Source organism: Furipterus horrens, unplaced genomic scaffold, assembly GCF_987537825.1.
Source record: "Furipterus horrens unplaced genomic scaffold, mFurHor1.1.pri manual_scaffold_3, whole genome shotgun sequence".
Taxonomy (NCBI): Eukaryota; Metazoa; Chordata; class Mammalia; order Chiroptera; family Furipteridae; genus Furipterus; species Furipterus horrens.
In genome coordinates, this window is record NW_028327173.1 from 209282652 (window position 1) to 209297276 (window position 14625).

General features: G+C 60.4%; 1 protein-coding gene across 1 annotated transcript; it reads left to right on the plus strand.

Annotated features, from left to right (window-relative positions):
* The first annotated feature begins 8466 nt into the window (after window positions 1–8466).
* SLC25A47 (solute carrier family 25 member 47) lies at window positions 8467–13661 on the plus strand. Its single transcript, XM_090271393.1, has 6 exons — window positions 8467–8612; window positions 9908–9951; window positions 10258–10329; window positions 11030–11212; window positions 12177–12498; window positions 12780–13661. Exons 1-6 carry the CDS (start codon window positions 8585–8587, stop codon window positions 13058–13060), a joined length of 930 nt encoding a protein of 309 aa, XP_090127519.1. The 5' UTR covers window positions 8467–8584; the 3' UTR covers window positions 13061–13661.
* Window positions 13662–14625: the final 964 nt, after the last annotated feature.

Consider the following 14625-nt stretch of genomic DNA (forward strand, 5'->3'; position numbering starts at 1 on the left):
GAACGTAGTGACTCCCAAACCAGTAAAAATGTAATTAGAGGGTCTCTGAGAAGGGAGCTAACAGCACTGGCGTATCTACAAACCACAGAAGGAGCATTTAGATGAACGCGTTAGATTGTAACTCCGGAGTAACCAGGAATGGGGAAACGGGGAAGGAGGAGAGGGGTGGGGGAGCTAATCACATTACTATAAAACCAGTTTCCTTTGTCTGCTTGGCGCGCACATGCTCCTGGCTGTGAGGGTGCGCCTGGCTCTGCAGACTCGTGAATAAAGGCCTCGCTTTACTCCTCACGTCCTGTGTCCCGGTTTTATTGTGAGCTTTTCTCACACAGTGAGCCCGCAAAGCAGTAGCACGTGCGCCCCAGAAGAAGCTCAGACCCGAAGCAGGGCAGGAGATGGCCGTGGGGATGCTCAGCTGGCTGAGGGCTTCCAAGACCATGGCCATTGAACTGCACAGCCTATATCCAGGGGACTCACCTCTAGGAAGGGGTATCCCTGGGTTGCCCAGGCCCCAGGAGGGCTAGCGCAATGGCCTGCAGCATCTGTCCCTGTTTCCGGAGGCTTGAGAGGAAGTCAAGTACCTTAACTGTGCAATAAGTCAAGTTATTATGCAACCATTGAATAATGCCCGTGCCCTTGTAAGAAATAAGAACATAGTGACTCCCAAACCAGTAAAAAATCATTAGTAACAAAGGGCAAATGTAATTAAAGGGTCTTAAGGGCAAATGTAATTAAAGGATCTCTGAGAAGGGAGTTGACAGCATTAGCATATTCACAAATCACAATGGGGGCATTTAGATGAACGTGTTAGATTGTAACTCCGGAGTATCCGGTCATGGATAAACGGGGAAGGAGGAGAGGGGAGGGGGAGCTAATCGCATTAGGGTGGGGAAGCTAATCGCTCTCACTTTAGGGCAAGGAAGATAATCACTTTAGGGTGGCAATTTTAGGGTGGAGAAGGTAATCGCTTTAGGATGGCAATTTTAGGGTGGGGAAGCCAAGACTATAAAACCAGCCATCTTTGTCTACTTGGGGCGCACATTCTCCTGGCTGTGAGGGTGCGCCCGGCTCTGCAGACTCGTGAATAAAGGCCTAGCTTTGTTGCTCAAGTCCTGTGTCCCGGTTTTTATTGTGAGCATTTCTCACACCCTTAATGTCGGGCTTGGGGCAGGTTGTCTGCGCCGTTGTACAGACAGATGGGGATGTGGACAAACCAACTCCTTCTGGAGTCTGGACCAAAGTGTCCTGCTGTGACCTCTGGCCGCCCTCCCTGTCCTCTGTGAGCACATCAAAGCCTTCTAGTTGATGGTGACCTGTAGCCACAATGTTTTTGTCAGCCACAGCAGGACGGCATGACGACGGGCATAAATATCAAACTGGTAATAGTGTCAGTTATCAGCAATCGTCCGTCACAAGACCCCCGGGAGGTATTTGGCCCCTGGCACGCCTGCATTCTTTGTCCCTTTGCCTGTCAGTCATTAGCACCTGAGCTACACTGTGAACAGTGCTGTAAGGGGTCTGGTAGCCAAAAACCTGCGCAGAGCTGCCGGTGGTCTGTTCTGCTCCGACCCAGGCCTCCCGTAAGCCGGGCGCCTGTAATAAATGCTGTATTCCGTGGGGTTGCCTGCGTTGTCTTTCGGTCTTGGACGCCTTCTGGTGCCAGTGGCCCCTGCACCTGTGTCCCACCATGGGACTGTCCTGACTCCCTGGGGGCCCTTGGGAAGGAGCCCAGCAGCCTGGGACACAGTAGGCACTCAACAGCTGAGCTTCAGGAAGTTCCTTGGAGGGAGGCCCCCTTGGGCAGTCCCTGCAGGGACCCAGGGGAGGGATCCTGCAGGCCTCCGGCTGAGAGCTTAGAGGGGGGGCTGGTGTGCAGCAAGTCAGTGTTCAGGCTGGGGCTTGCTGGGTTTGGGAACAAAGGCCCAGTCTGTGGGGGGCAGTGTAGGGTGGCCTGTGGGGCAGGCAGGAAGGGGCGAAGGCAGGCAGTGGGAGCGGATGGGGTCACTTGGACGCACTGCTGGGTGACTAAACCCTACAACCACATTTCTCCTGAAAACCTCTTCTGGACGAGTTGTGTGTTTCTGTCCCGTTGTGAGAAACGCTCCCAATAGAAACCGGGACACAGGACGTGGGCAGCAAAGCGAGGCGTTTATTCACGAGTCTGCAGAGCCGGGTGCGCCCTCAGCCAGGAGCATGTGCGCCCCAAGTAGACAAAGGAAACTGGTTTTATAGTAATGTGATTAGCTCCCCTCCCTAATGCAATTAGCCGCCCCTTCTCCCCCGTTTCCCCATTACTGGTTAATCTGGGTTCACAATCTAACATGATTACTTAACTCAGGGTGTGACTAAGGGTAATGTAGTTATAGGTCTATCTCCAACTCATTTACAAAGTTATCCAGCTCCATCTTCCCATTTCTCTGTGCTTGGTGACAACAATCTTCCTCCTTTTGATCCCAGAGATATGTGTGAGGAGCTGAGGAATGTCATTTCCTCACCCCTTTTCCATGATTCATCTGTTAATGATCTCCTGATGCTTTCAGAGTCGCTGGCCGGCTTCTTTATCCCTTACAACTCCCAGGGCTATGGGGGAGCTGAAGGTCAGCCGGCCCTATCTGCCTACCAAGTGCCTGACGTCGGGCCTGGCACTCCGGTGACGCCCAGGGACGTCAGCTCCTTAGCCACCATCCGCCTCCTCGGTTCAGACCAGACGGGTAGTAAGTGCCTACTGCGTGCCAGGCTCTGTGGTGGGCGTGTGAGAAACGCTCACAATAAAACTGGGACACACGACGTGAGCAGCAAAGCGAGGCCTTTATTCACGAGTCTGCAGAGCCGGGCGCGCCCTCAGCCAGGAGCATGTGCACACCAAGTAGACAAAGGAAACTGGTGTTATAGTCTTAGCTTCCCCACCCTGAAATTGCCACCCTGAAGTGATTATCTTTTCCACCCTGAAATTGCCACCCTAAAGTGATTAACTTCCTTGCCCTAAAGTGAGAGCACTCCCCCTCCCTAACGCAATTAGCTCCCCCTCCCCTCTCCTTCTTCCCCGTTTCTCCATGACTGGTTACTCCGGAGTTACAATCTAACACGTTCATCTAAATGCCCCTTCTGTGGCTTGTAGATAGGCCAGTGCTGTCAGCTCCCTTCTCAGAGACCCTCTAATTACATTTGCCCTTTGTTACTGATGACTTTCTACTGATTTGGGAGTCACTATGTCCTTGTTTCTAACACCGTGGGAGACATTCCCGCAGCTGGTGCACAGATCGTGATGGGGTGCGACGGTGCCAGGCATGGGGACAAGGCAGACCCCCCTGCCTGACCTCCTCGGCTCCCTGGCGGCGAGGGAGAGACCAGAAAGGAAAAAATAGAGCCATCACCAAGCACGGGAGCTGGCGACAGGGCCCATCTTCAGGGTTGCGTTATTCTGTCAGCGAGGGGCCTGGCTCGTTTCCGGAGGATGCGATGACAGGCCGCAGTGTGCTTTCTCAAGGCCTCCTGTTCTCCAGGACTCCTGACGGCCCCTGACACCCCCTCCCCGGGACGGCCTCCCACGGGTCTCCTCTCAGACCCCAGCCTCAACGGGCAGGAGGGGGCCGAGGCCGGAGAGGCAGGAGCCCAGCGTGCGGGGAGGGGCCAGCCAGGTTTCTGGAGTGTGGGGCGGAGTTTATATTTGGCACGGCAGCTTTTACCATTTCTTCAGACGGGTTCGGTGTGGCGACATCAGACCCGCCCGCAGGAAAGGCGTTGCCTCGGATCTGTCCTCCGCCCTGTGATCTGCTGCATCCAGTGAAGGGGGCTGTTCGGGCCGGGGGTCGGGGCAAGGCTGGGGCTCAGGGTGAGTGGGGGCGTGGGGGCTGGCTAAGGACCCGCCGTGTGGGCCCAGGGAGTTAGGCCGTGCCGGGGACGGTGCATGGGGACAGGGGCCTGCCGCTGTAGCGTGAGATGCTCTGCTCTCCGCCTTCGATGGTCAGCACCTTTGCAGGAAACAGCAAAGAGTTCGTTTCTATTGAGTTATAAACCGATGTCACCTCATTTAAAAAAAGAAGTAATCAGCCAAGGTCCTGAAGGGTTTCCTTTGGGCATGTTCCACTGTCTGGCCCAGTGATGGAGAATCCGGGCCCTGAAGGTCCTCTAATGTGAGCAGGTGGGTGGGTCTGTGGCAAGGAGCTGAGGACCAGCTGCTGGTGTGCGGCCTGGCCCTGACCAGAGCCGGCCCTGCCTGACACATCTCTTTGTCCCGGTGAATAACTATTTGCTGGGTGGATGTCTCTGTGGCCTCTCGTCCAGTCCACCCTGGAGGGGTCTGGCCTCTCCACTGACTGAGTCTGCTCTGGGCCTCAGAGATGGAGGGCCCGGGGCCACCTGGGGACAGTCAGCCCCTGGTCCATGGTACCCAGAGGTCTCTTGTCAGGTAGACTGAGAAATTCACTTCTCTCCACTGACCTTGGTCAAACCCAAAACTGCTTCCTTGCTAGGTGGGTTTCTCATGTCTTCGTTCAGCTGGAAACGGTCAGTTTCCCCAGGGCTACCTGTCCAGGTGCGCTGTGGGCCTCCCTCCCGTGTGTTCTGTGCCGATCTGAGCCCACTCGGCCCGGGGTGGACGAGGCCAGCTCGGCTGGATGAGATGCCCAGGAACCCAAGATGGGCAGCGGTATAAATAGACACTTAGCAAATGCTTCCAGCCTAAAAATAGAACCAAGGGGGGCTGCCTGGGATATTCCCCGACTGGTCAGAGGACCCAAGGGGTGCTCCCCAGCTTGGATGTGGCCTGGTCAGGACAGGGGGGCCGAGCTGCAGGAGCTCAGCCAAGTGTCTCGGGCACAGTCCAGCTGTCCACGGGACGTGCAGGCCTCCTGGGGCCCGCCTCTGCGGTGGCCCTGAGCCAGCACTGGCCACTGGGTGAGCGGGCTGCCGTGTCCCCTCCAGGGGCGCGGAGCACAGCTGGATGAGCAGGCTGTCCCTGGCTGGCAGTCCGTGCGAGGAGGCGCCCGGGGGCAGTGGCCAGAGAAGGGCGCTGTGCCCTCACCCGAACCCTGGGTTGAGGTGGTAGGTGAGCTGGACTTGGCGCCGCAGGGAAGCGAGAGGAGGCCAGCAAGGTCGGGCGAAGGCAGAGAACGGCATGTGCTGCGCCTGGAGGCCCGTCTGAGACACAGCAGGTCTCTGACACAGCGGCCAGGCCCCAGGGGAGAGCGGGACTGTGGGGACAGGGGCTGGCTCTACCTCCTGTCCACCACAGCCACCCCCCACCCCCCAGAAGGACGTGGGTCTGCAGGTGCCCCGGTGACGGTGACGGTGACGAGCCGTCCTAGACCCACTGATAAAGAAAAGAAGCAAATCACCAAAAGATAGGAAAAGAAAATACTGGTGTTTGCCTTCCTCCTACGGGAGGGCGGCGCCCAGGCCTGGGCTGCGGGGCTCTCACTTCCTTGTTGGCTGCGTCTCTTCTGTCTGGAGTTTCAGTCGCCTGTAGCCCTTCCCTTTGTTACAAACTGCAAATGCGCTGCGGACGTGTCCAGTTCCTCGCGGCGCCCGGCCAGCGTGGGCCCAGCCCAGCCCAGAAGCCCGGCCGGCCAGCCAGCGCCCCCTTCCAGCAGCCCTTGCCTTGGCCCAGGCTTGAGTGGCTTCTGTGATGTCTGCCTCCCCCTAGAGGACAAGCTGGCCTCCCCTGCTCGAGCTTGGGTGGGAGTGGGGGGATGCCGAACAGGGCGGGGCTCTGGTGTTGGGGGAAGCGGCCTAACTGCCAATATCAATAACCCTTCCCATTGGGAAGGGTGGCCCTCGTGGGCGGCCATGGCTCTGTCTCCAGCCATACGTGCAAGACTCAGCTGAATGTTGCCCCCAGACCGTGTGAGGGTCTTCCCAGCTAAGACCCCAGCCTGCCCAGCTACCCCAGGGCATCGTTGCCGTCTACAGAGTCAGGTCAAGCCAAGGGTGAGCAGCTGACTCTGCCCTAGGTCCATCCATCTGTCTGTCCATCATCCACCCATCCATCCATCCATCAGTCCATCCAAATATCCATCCACCCATCTATCCATCCATCCATCCATCCATCCATCTACCATCCATCCATCTTCCCACATGTTCACGACCCACCCACCCACCCACCCTATCCACTCAATGACTTGTTTCCTTACGCATTTTATTCATCAAGCCTCTCCAGGTGCGTGCCCCGTGGTGGGTGCTGTGGGCTGAGACAAACTTGGCACCACTCCACCGGCCAGAGGCTCGCAGCTCGGTGGGGAGACATTTAGACCCACACAAAGCAGCCTAAACAGGGAGGTGGCACGTTTTTTGTTTCTGCTGTGTAAAGTTTGGGCACGTTTGTTTGGGATGGACAAAGGGCAGGTGAACCTTGGCCGCAGTGACCAAGAACACAGGCTTGTCTCAAATGTCATCTTCTTGGGCTGCCTTTTCAAACACTGCCTCTCCTTGGCCCTCACTGCCATCTGGACATTTGTCTGTGTTTATTGCTGGGGGCCTGTGCCCGGAGCGTGGCATATAGCAGGCATGCAGTGTTGGGCATGGGCGGAGCCAGACTCTTGTTCAGGGGGAGGTGATGCAGCCGGGGGCTGTGCAGATGGACAGCAAAAGGAGATCTGAACTTGAACTTCAGTGGTCTGACCACAGGGCTGGGGGCCTCACCTGATGTGGGTTGCAGGGGGCAAGGCGTCCAGGGCAATTTCTGGGTTCCTGGCTCAGGTGCCAGGGGGTGCCCTGCAGGTAACATGGGACTGAACCCTTCCCTGTTCTCACAGTTAGATAACGTTCTTCGGGCTCCCTCATCAACTAAGGTACAGACCTTCCAAGCGTAGCGTCTGCAAGTGAACCCAGGCACCAGCTATATTTATCCTGCTCAGAGCAGGCCTGTCACCTCCTTCCTTCTGGAACCTGTGCTTCTATTAATGCAGCCTTTGCACTTGGCCGGCCACTTCCACAGGGACATGCCTGGAGCTTGCCCTGCGTGGTCACAGATGCGAAGCAGGTACTCTCCTCATTTCCTGGATGCAGCAATGGAGTCACAGACTGGTCAAGGGGCTTGCCCAAGGTCTCAGAGGTGGCATGAGTGACAGAGCTGGGATGTGAACACAGGCAGCTTGGCTCCTAACCAGACTGAACTGCTCTTCTCTGAAGTCCAGGACAGCACTGGCTGGTGTGGCTCTGTGGATTGAGCACCAGCCTGTGAACCAAAGGGTCGCAGGTTTGATTCCCAGTCAGGGCACACGCCTGGGTTGTGGGTCGGGTCCCCAGTTGGGGGTGCGTGAGAGGCAACCACACATTGGTGTCTCTCTCTCTCTCTCCCTCCCTTCCCCTCTCCTCCCTTCCCCTCTCTCTAAAAATAAATAAACAAAAATCTCTAAAGTCCAGGACTGGCCTTGGACTGGCCACATCCCAGCCTTTGCCCTCTGACGTGGCAGCTGCCACTGGCGACTTGAGTTCCCCATTCACAGAGGGCCGGGCAGGCTGGGCAGGTGCCAGTGAGGCCTGGCCTCTGTCAGCTCAGCCTGTTCAGGGCCGGCCCACAATTCCACCCACTAAGACATGTGGCCCTACCCACCAGGGCTGCCTGGACCCTGTGACGTTAACACTTGCCCTGTCCCTGGTCCTGCCGGGCTCCTGGTCAGGGGACCCCTTGGGCACGTTCAGGGCCCCTGAGCCTCGGGAGCCTCCCAGGGCTGCGGCGGTTTTGAGTGATGAGCAGGCAGCATCAGCCTCTTGTTGGAGCAGCTTCCTTTCATGAGTGTCCTGTCTGGTGGGCCCTGCAGCGCTTGGTTCCCTCACTCAGAGGACTCTGCTCAGGGCTGGGTCTGTGCTGGGTGCTGGGGACTCCGAGCGGAGGTGACCTGGCCGGGCTCTGGGAGCGGGGGAGACAGATGTGATCGTGGCAGGGACGGTGTGGGGCCAGGGCAGTGTGAGAGGGTGGCACAGACAGCGGGCTGCGACTGGGGTTCGTGCTGGTCCCAGCCTCCCCGGTGACAGGCATCAGTGGCCCCTCGTCCCTGCTCCCTCCCTGCCAACTGGACTCCGTGAGGACTTATTTGCCTCAGCGCGGATGGTGTTTGTTGAATGAATTAGCGAGGGAGCTTTGAGGGTTCCCGGGACAGGACTCATTCTGGGGAAGTCGGGGAGACCCAAGGACACATGTGAGGGCTGAGCGGGGGCTTGGAGCGACAGGGACATCACTGCCCCGTCCCTGGACCTTCCCAGGAGGTGTCTGGTCATGGTCTGGGGCCCCCACCTGCAGGCGGTGTGTACAGGGGGGCTGTTTCCCGACAGCTTGCCAGCTCCGTGGCCTCTCTGGTACTTCCCACAGCTGGGTCCTGAGGGCACTGGGACGAAGGGCCTTTGGGGGCGGGTGGGAGGGATTCCAGGTGGGCATCGACCTGCCCGCTTCCCAGCACGACCTCTGCCTTCTGGGCCGCTGTCAGCAGGCTCCCACTTCCTGTGCCCTGCCCCCCACTGCAGCTATTTAAGGGCTGAGAGGAGCTAGCCGGCGGCTGTGCAGACCAGCCCGGTGGCGGAGGTGGCATCAGACAGGCGGCCCTCAGGCAGCGAGACCCCAGGCCCGTCCCCAGTACCCACATTGCCCATGGATTTTGTTGCCGGAGCCATTGGAGGTAAGAGAGGGACAGCAGGGCCTGGCAGGGAACGGCTCCTGGGGTGTTCTCTGCCCTGGGGAGGACTCTGGCAAACATGGGGTTTGAGGAGCCACCCCAGAAGCAGCGGCAACTTGGTGTGGGCCGTGGGTGCTGGGCACTGGGAGGACAGAGCTGGTTCCTGGGAGACTCGGGTGGCAGTGCAGACTGGGTGCTGTGGGAGGCGGTGAGTCTGCACTGGCCTGGTGGCTCGGCTGGGGAGGCTGAGGGGCAGTTCCGGGGGTGGGCGGTGTTGGGAGCGGAGGGTGGTCTCCGCCGGGGCCAAGCGGAGGCTGGGTGTGATCGGCGCGGAGGGCTGAGTGAGCTGTGGGGAGGACGAGAGGCCCCAGGAGAGGGTGGGCAGAGGACAGCAGGCTGCCTGGAAGCGGTGGGCAGGCAGTGTGCCTTCCTGGCCTGGCTGGGCCCTGGACTGTTCTCACTTCTGGGGAAAGGGCTCGTTGCAAAAGGCTGACCCAGATGGGTGACTGCCCACTGGGGACCGGGCTCCGGCGGGGCTCCGGCTCCGGCCAGCCTTCCGCTCTGCAGCCGGTGGACGTGGCTTTGGGTCCCGCGCCCTTGGCTTTGTTTGCCATGTGAAATGGCAGAGGGCTCCTCACCCATACTTCTGGGAACAGTGTGGGAGGGGCGGGGCTTGCTGAGGTCCTACTGTGTGCAGGGCCTGAGGCCAGCTGCTGCCCTGAGGAGGAGGCCCAGAGAAGGGGCTTGCCCTGCCCAAGATCACACAGCCAGGAAGGGCTCCTGAACCCTGCGTGTCTCCTCCAGGGCCCACGGGAGGCCTGGGTCACAAGGACTAGGTGCGGGTCTCGCCCTGGAGGGACTTAAATTCTAGAGGCAGAGGCAGAGCCAGCACAGCAGCCCTGCCCCGGGACGGGTTGATCCAGACTTGTGGCCCCAGGCAGCCCTTCAGGAAGCTCCCATCCCCTGGACAAACCCTGCACGACCGGAGGCTTGAGGGCCAGCACCGCCTGGCCTGGGGCCAGGGGCCAGTCCTCTCAAAACTTGACACAGAGGGCAGGCTGAGAGCGCCCCGGGCTTTCAGAATGAGGCACCAGTGGGCCAAGGCTCCAGACCGGAGGCAGCGCCAGCAGCTTGTTGGGGGTCACTTCAGCTGTCTGAGCCTCCCTTGCCTCATTTGCAGAATGGGGGAGCCTGGGGGGGCCCTCCCACTGATGAGAGGCATGTTGGTGATGAGTGTGGTCTGTCCCCTCCTGCCCTGCTCCCTCTGTCCTCAACCCTTTCCTCTGCTTCCCTTCCAGGCGTCTGCGGTGTTGCTGTGGGCTACCCCCTGGACACGGTGAAGGTGCGGCAATTTCAGGCCCCGCCCCCCGCCCCAGGGCGCCTGCCCACGCATAGGCCACCCCGCCAGTGTCCTGCACCCCATCCCCGGCCAGAAGAGCTTTGTAGCGTGCTAACCAGACCCAGCCCTCACCAGTGGGCTCGGACGGTCATCCCTCTTTTCCAACCTGTGCTCTGGTTTCTCCTCTTCACTGGGGCTCACTGTCCCTGCCTGGTGACAATGGAGGAGTTGGCTCTTCCCCTCCCCCAGGGCCTGCTGACCTTGCCCCAGGCCTGCAGCCACCCTTCCTGAAGCCTGCTCCTCCCACAGGTCAGGATCCAGACGGAACCCAAGTACACAGGCATCTGGCACTGTGTCCGGGACACGTACTGCCGAGAGCGGGTAGGCGGGGACAGGGTAAAGGGCAGGGGTGTCAGGGCCTCGGCCCCCGCCTGCTGCTCACCTGCAAGCCATGTGGCGCTCAGCCGCTCTCCTCTGAGCCTTGGTTCTCCCACCTTCCAAATGGGGCTCATACCCACCTCCCGGGGGTTGCTGCGGGCCAGAGCCGGCTTGTCTAGCACACAGGAGGCATTCAGAATGAGCTCCTACCTCCAGGAGAGGGTGTAACGGTGGTGTGTGGGGGCTCTGAAGGTCTGGGGGGCAGGAGCATGCGTTTGCATTTCTGTCCCCTTCAGGAGGGGGCACCAGCAGTGCGGGGTGGAGTTGTCAGTCCCCAGGGTCCAGGTCAGTGGTCTGTCCAGAGGAGGGACACAGGGGTGCTTACCAAGGTGAAGTTGGGGCTTGCTGCTGGCCAGAAAGAGCAAAAGGAAAACAGCCACCACCAAGCCTGCCAGTCCACCGCCCTCATCATCGAATAGCTGCCCTGGGTCCAAGCCTGGGCCTCTGTCTCGTCAGTTTCTCATCCCAATGCACAAGGACCCCCCTTCCACAGCCCAGGATGCTGAGGTGCTGGGCAGTAGGTGACTTGCCTGAAGCCCATCAGCCAGGGAGGGCCTGCAGGGATGAGAGCCATGCCCCTGACCCTTCTGGCCGGACCTCTGGCCTGACTTGGGCCCTTGGGTCCTGTTCACTTGCCCACCAGGTGTGGGGCTTCTACAGGGGCCTCTCGCTGCCCGTGTGCACGGTGTCCCTGGTCTCCTCCCTGTCTTTCGGCACCTACCGCCACTGCCTCGCACACATCTGCCGCTTCCGGTACGGCAGTGCTGACGCCAAGCCCGCCAGGACCGACATCACTCTGTCGGGCTTCGCCTCTGGCCTTGTCCGCGTGAGTGGGGCGGGCGAGGGGTCCCCGGGACCGCAGGGGTGGGCAGAGGCTGGGAGGGCCTGAGCGGTCACCAGAAGGAAGGGAGGCTCAGCGGGGGCCGAGGCCGCGTGGAGGCTGGGGGACGATGGGTGAGGACTCAGCTGACTCTCATTAGCTAAGGGAACTTGAGGACACCAGGGAGCCCCCTGAACTTCTGAGCCTTCACCAGTACGTGGCATCAGGGAGAGAATTAAGTGAGGTCAGGTGTAAAGTCCCCAGCACAAAGCCTGACAGGTATGAGCACCCATGAAATGGCAAACAACATTATTAGTGACATCACATTACATCTTAAAAAACAATTATCCTCACCCGAGGACACGTTTATTGGTTTTATTTTTTAAAGATTTCATTTACTTATTTCTAGAGAGAGGGGAGGGAGGGAGAGAGAGAGGGAGAGAAATCTGGTTGCCTTGCACACGTGCCCGACCGGGAACCGGACCCACAACCCAGGCACGTGCCTTGACTGGGAATCGAACCAGTGACCTTTTGGTTTGCAGGCCGGCGCTCAATCTGGTAAGCCACACCAGCCGGGGCTCATGTTACATCTTAATGTTATTAAATACTTACATTGTTTTATTAGTCTTACATTAAATGCTCACATTAATTAAACATTGCATTAATATGTCATTAAAGTTAGTTATGTGATTAAATGCTTTCATGAACGGGAGTCACAGATGTTTACCAATATGCACTGCGTGGTGAGCCCACTCTGCTAGGACGAGTGTAGCTGAGGAAGCACCGGCTTTGGCTTAGGGGGGCAGAGCTGGCTGTGAACGCCGCTCCGCCAGGGCCACAGGCCGGCCTGAAGCTTCACGAGACCCAGGTTCCGCGACACCACGGCAGGGGGCCGGCGGCTGACCGGAGGCCGGGCCCAGGGCTGTGCGGCAGTGCAGGGGCCTCCTCATTGCTGCTGTGTCTGCCCCAGGTGTTCCTGACCTCGCCCACCGAGGTGGCCAAGGTCCGCCTGCAGACGCAGACGCAGACGCAGCAGAGACGGAGATCCTTGGCCTCTGGGCCCTCCGTGGCGCCCCCTCTGTGTCCCGTGCCCCCCTCAGGTCCGGTGCCTGGGCCCAAGTACCGGGGGCCACTGCATTGCCTAGCCACGGTGGCCCGTGAGGAGGGCCTACGGGGTCTCTACAAGGGCAGCTCGGCCCTGCTCTTCCGGGACGGCCACTCCTTCGCCACCTACTTCCTCTCCTACTCCATCTTCTGCGAGTGGCTCACCCCCTCTGGCCACAGCCAGCCAGGTGAGTGGGCGCTGGGGCCTGGAAGGGGGCCTGGGCTCAGCCAGCAGGGATTGGGTCACGTGGCACATGGGCACCCCAGGGCCTCCCGGGGTGGGAGTCTCAGAGCCCTCGACACGGAGGGTCAGGACAGGCCTGCCCTCGGTGGCCCTGGAGGAGTCACGCTGGTGGAGTGAGTGCGGGGCTCCATGACAGCCGTGCCCCGCCCTGGGTGCCCCACCTGTTCTCCTCTGGGCCTCAGTCCGCTTCCAATCACGGTGCTCCTTCGTGGGTCTTCCCTGCAGACGTTTTGGGTGTGCTGGTGGCTGGTGGCTGTGCGGGAGTCCTGGCCTGGTCGGTGGCCACCCCCATGGACGTGATCAAGTCTCGCCTGCAGGCGGATGGGCAGGGCCAGCGGCGCTTCAGGGGCCTCCTGCACTGTGTGGTGACCAGTGTGCGGGAGGAAGGGCTGCGGGTCCTGTTCAAGGGGCTGACGCTCAACTGCTGCCGTGCCTTCCCCGTCAACATGGTGGTCTTCGTCACCTACGAAGCCGCACTGAGGCTCACCCAGGGCCTGCTCAAGTAGCGGGTCCCACCGCCCCAGGGGCCACCCGCCGGCAGCTTCTGGAGGCCCTCGTAGCTGGAGGAGGAGAAGAGCAGCACCCAGCTGGTCGCTACTCAGCACAGGCAGGAGCCACACGGACAGTCTGCTGGGGCTACAGACCTGAGAAAGCCAAGGGGCCATCGTGAGCAGCCTGGTGTTGGCCTGAAGGTCACCAGAGCCAGGGAGGAGCAGCCTCTTGGATGAGGACACCTGTCACCTGGAGTCGTGGGTGCACGTGGTCAGCAGTTCCTTCTGGCCTCCCCGTCGCCTCTCCCTACCACGTGCGTCTTCAGAGGAGCCCTGCGTTCTCACCACCACTGTTTCCTCAGCTGTCCCCTTGGCCTTCCAGCCCCAGCCCCACTCAGCTCTCCGCTGCAATAGGCTTACTCTTCACCCAGTGTCCCTTAGATGCAGCTCAACGGGTCCCCCCCAGACGGGACGGAGACGCAGCTGTCTGGTGCCCACATGGGGCTGCTCAGAGGTGCTGGGAGGCCATGGCGGGCTGGCGTGACGGGGCTGGCGCGACCTCACTCTGCCTGGAGACTCGGAGGGGGCCGTTGCCAATTAAATGTGCCTGAGGATATTCAGTGGTGCTGCTCCGTGGTCTGGTGACCGGTGTCCTTGCTGCGCGTCCCCCTCAGAGGCCGAGCCCCCCAAGCCTGTGTGCGCAGCGCTCCCCTTGTGTGAGTGGCTGGGGCTGCTCCCTGGCCTTTGCGCCATCTCGGCTGGGGCGGCCCGTGGGCAGAGCTCCGCCTGCCACAGGGGCCGCTCCCCGTTTGCACGGTAGCTGCTCTCTGCGCCAACCCCCTCTCAAATCCGTCCTCTTTCTGAGCCAAACCGGGTTCCAGCCCTTCCCAGCCAGCTGCCTGGTCCCGCCGTTGCCCAGATGCTCGGCTGTGAGCCATCCCTCCACGGGGGCCTGGAGAAGGAGGGGTCGGCGTGTCCCAACCCTGCAGGGTGTCACGCACCTTACACAGCTCATCACTGCAGCCTGATGCCGGGCGAGGAGGCAGCTCGGAGACAGAGCCGGGTCTGCTCTCGGCCACACAGCAGGGGGGTCGGGGGCTCCTGAGGTCCCAGCCCTCTCTCTGGCACCACATGCCTCCCAGTGATGGGGGCCATCATGGGCCACTGGGGACCAGGGCAGGCACAGACAAAACTCCTGGGTCCCCACTGCAGCCAGCACCTGCCTCGACTGCGGCCTTGACCATGGTTTTGGACTGAAGAGCCGCCAGTGTTCCGGCTGAACACATTCCTATTCCCAGAACGTGTGGGTGGACCACCCTGGCCTGGCTGCTCCAGTCACACTGCCCTGACCAAGTGTTCGCTTACACCCTGTGCTCCCTGCCTGGCTCACCCCCATCTCAGACATCACTTCCTCCAGGAAGCTCTCCCTGCTGACCACTGGGCCGCTTTCAGGTTTCTCCTGCTCAGCTGCCACAGGGCCCTGGTGTGTGGTCTGGTCACTCCCCCCCTCCCCCCACCCGAGACTGGGAGCTGCCCAAGGACAGCATATATCTGATTTGGAACGAGTCCAGCTCAGCCTG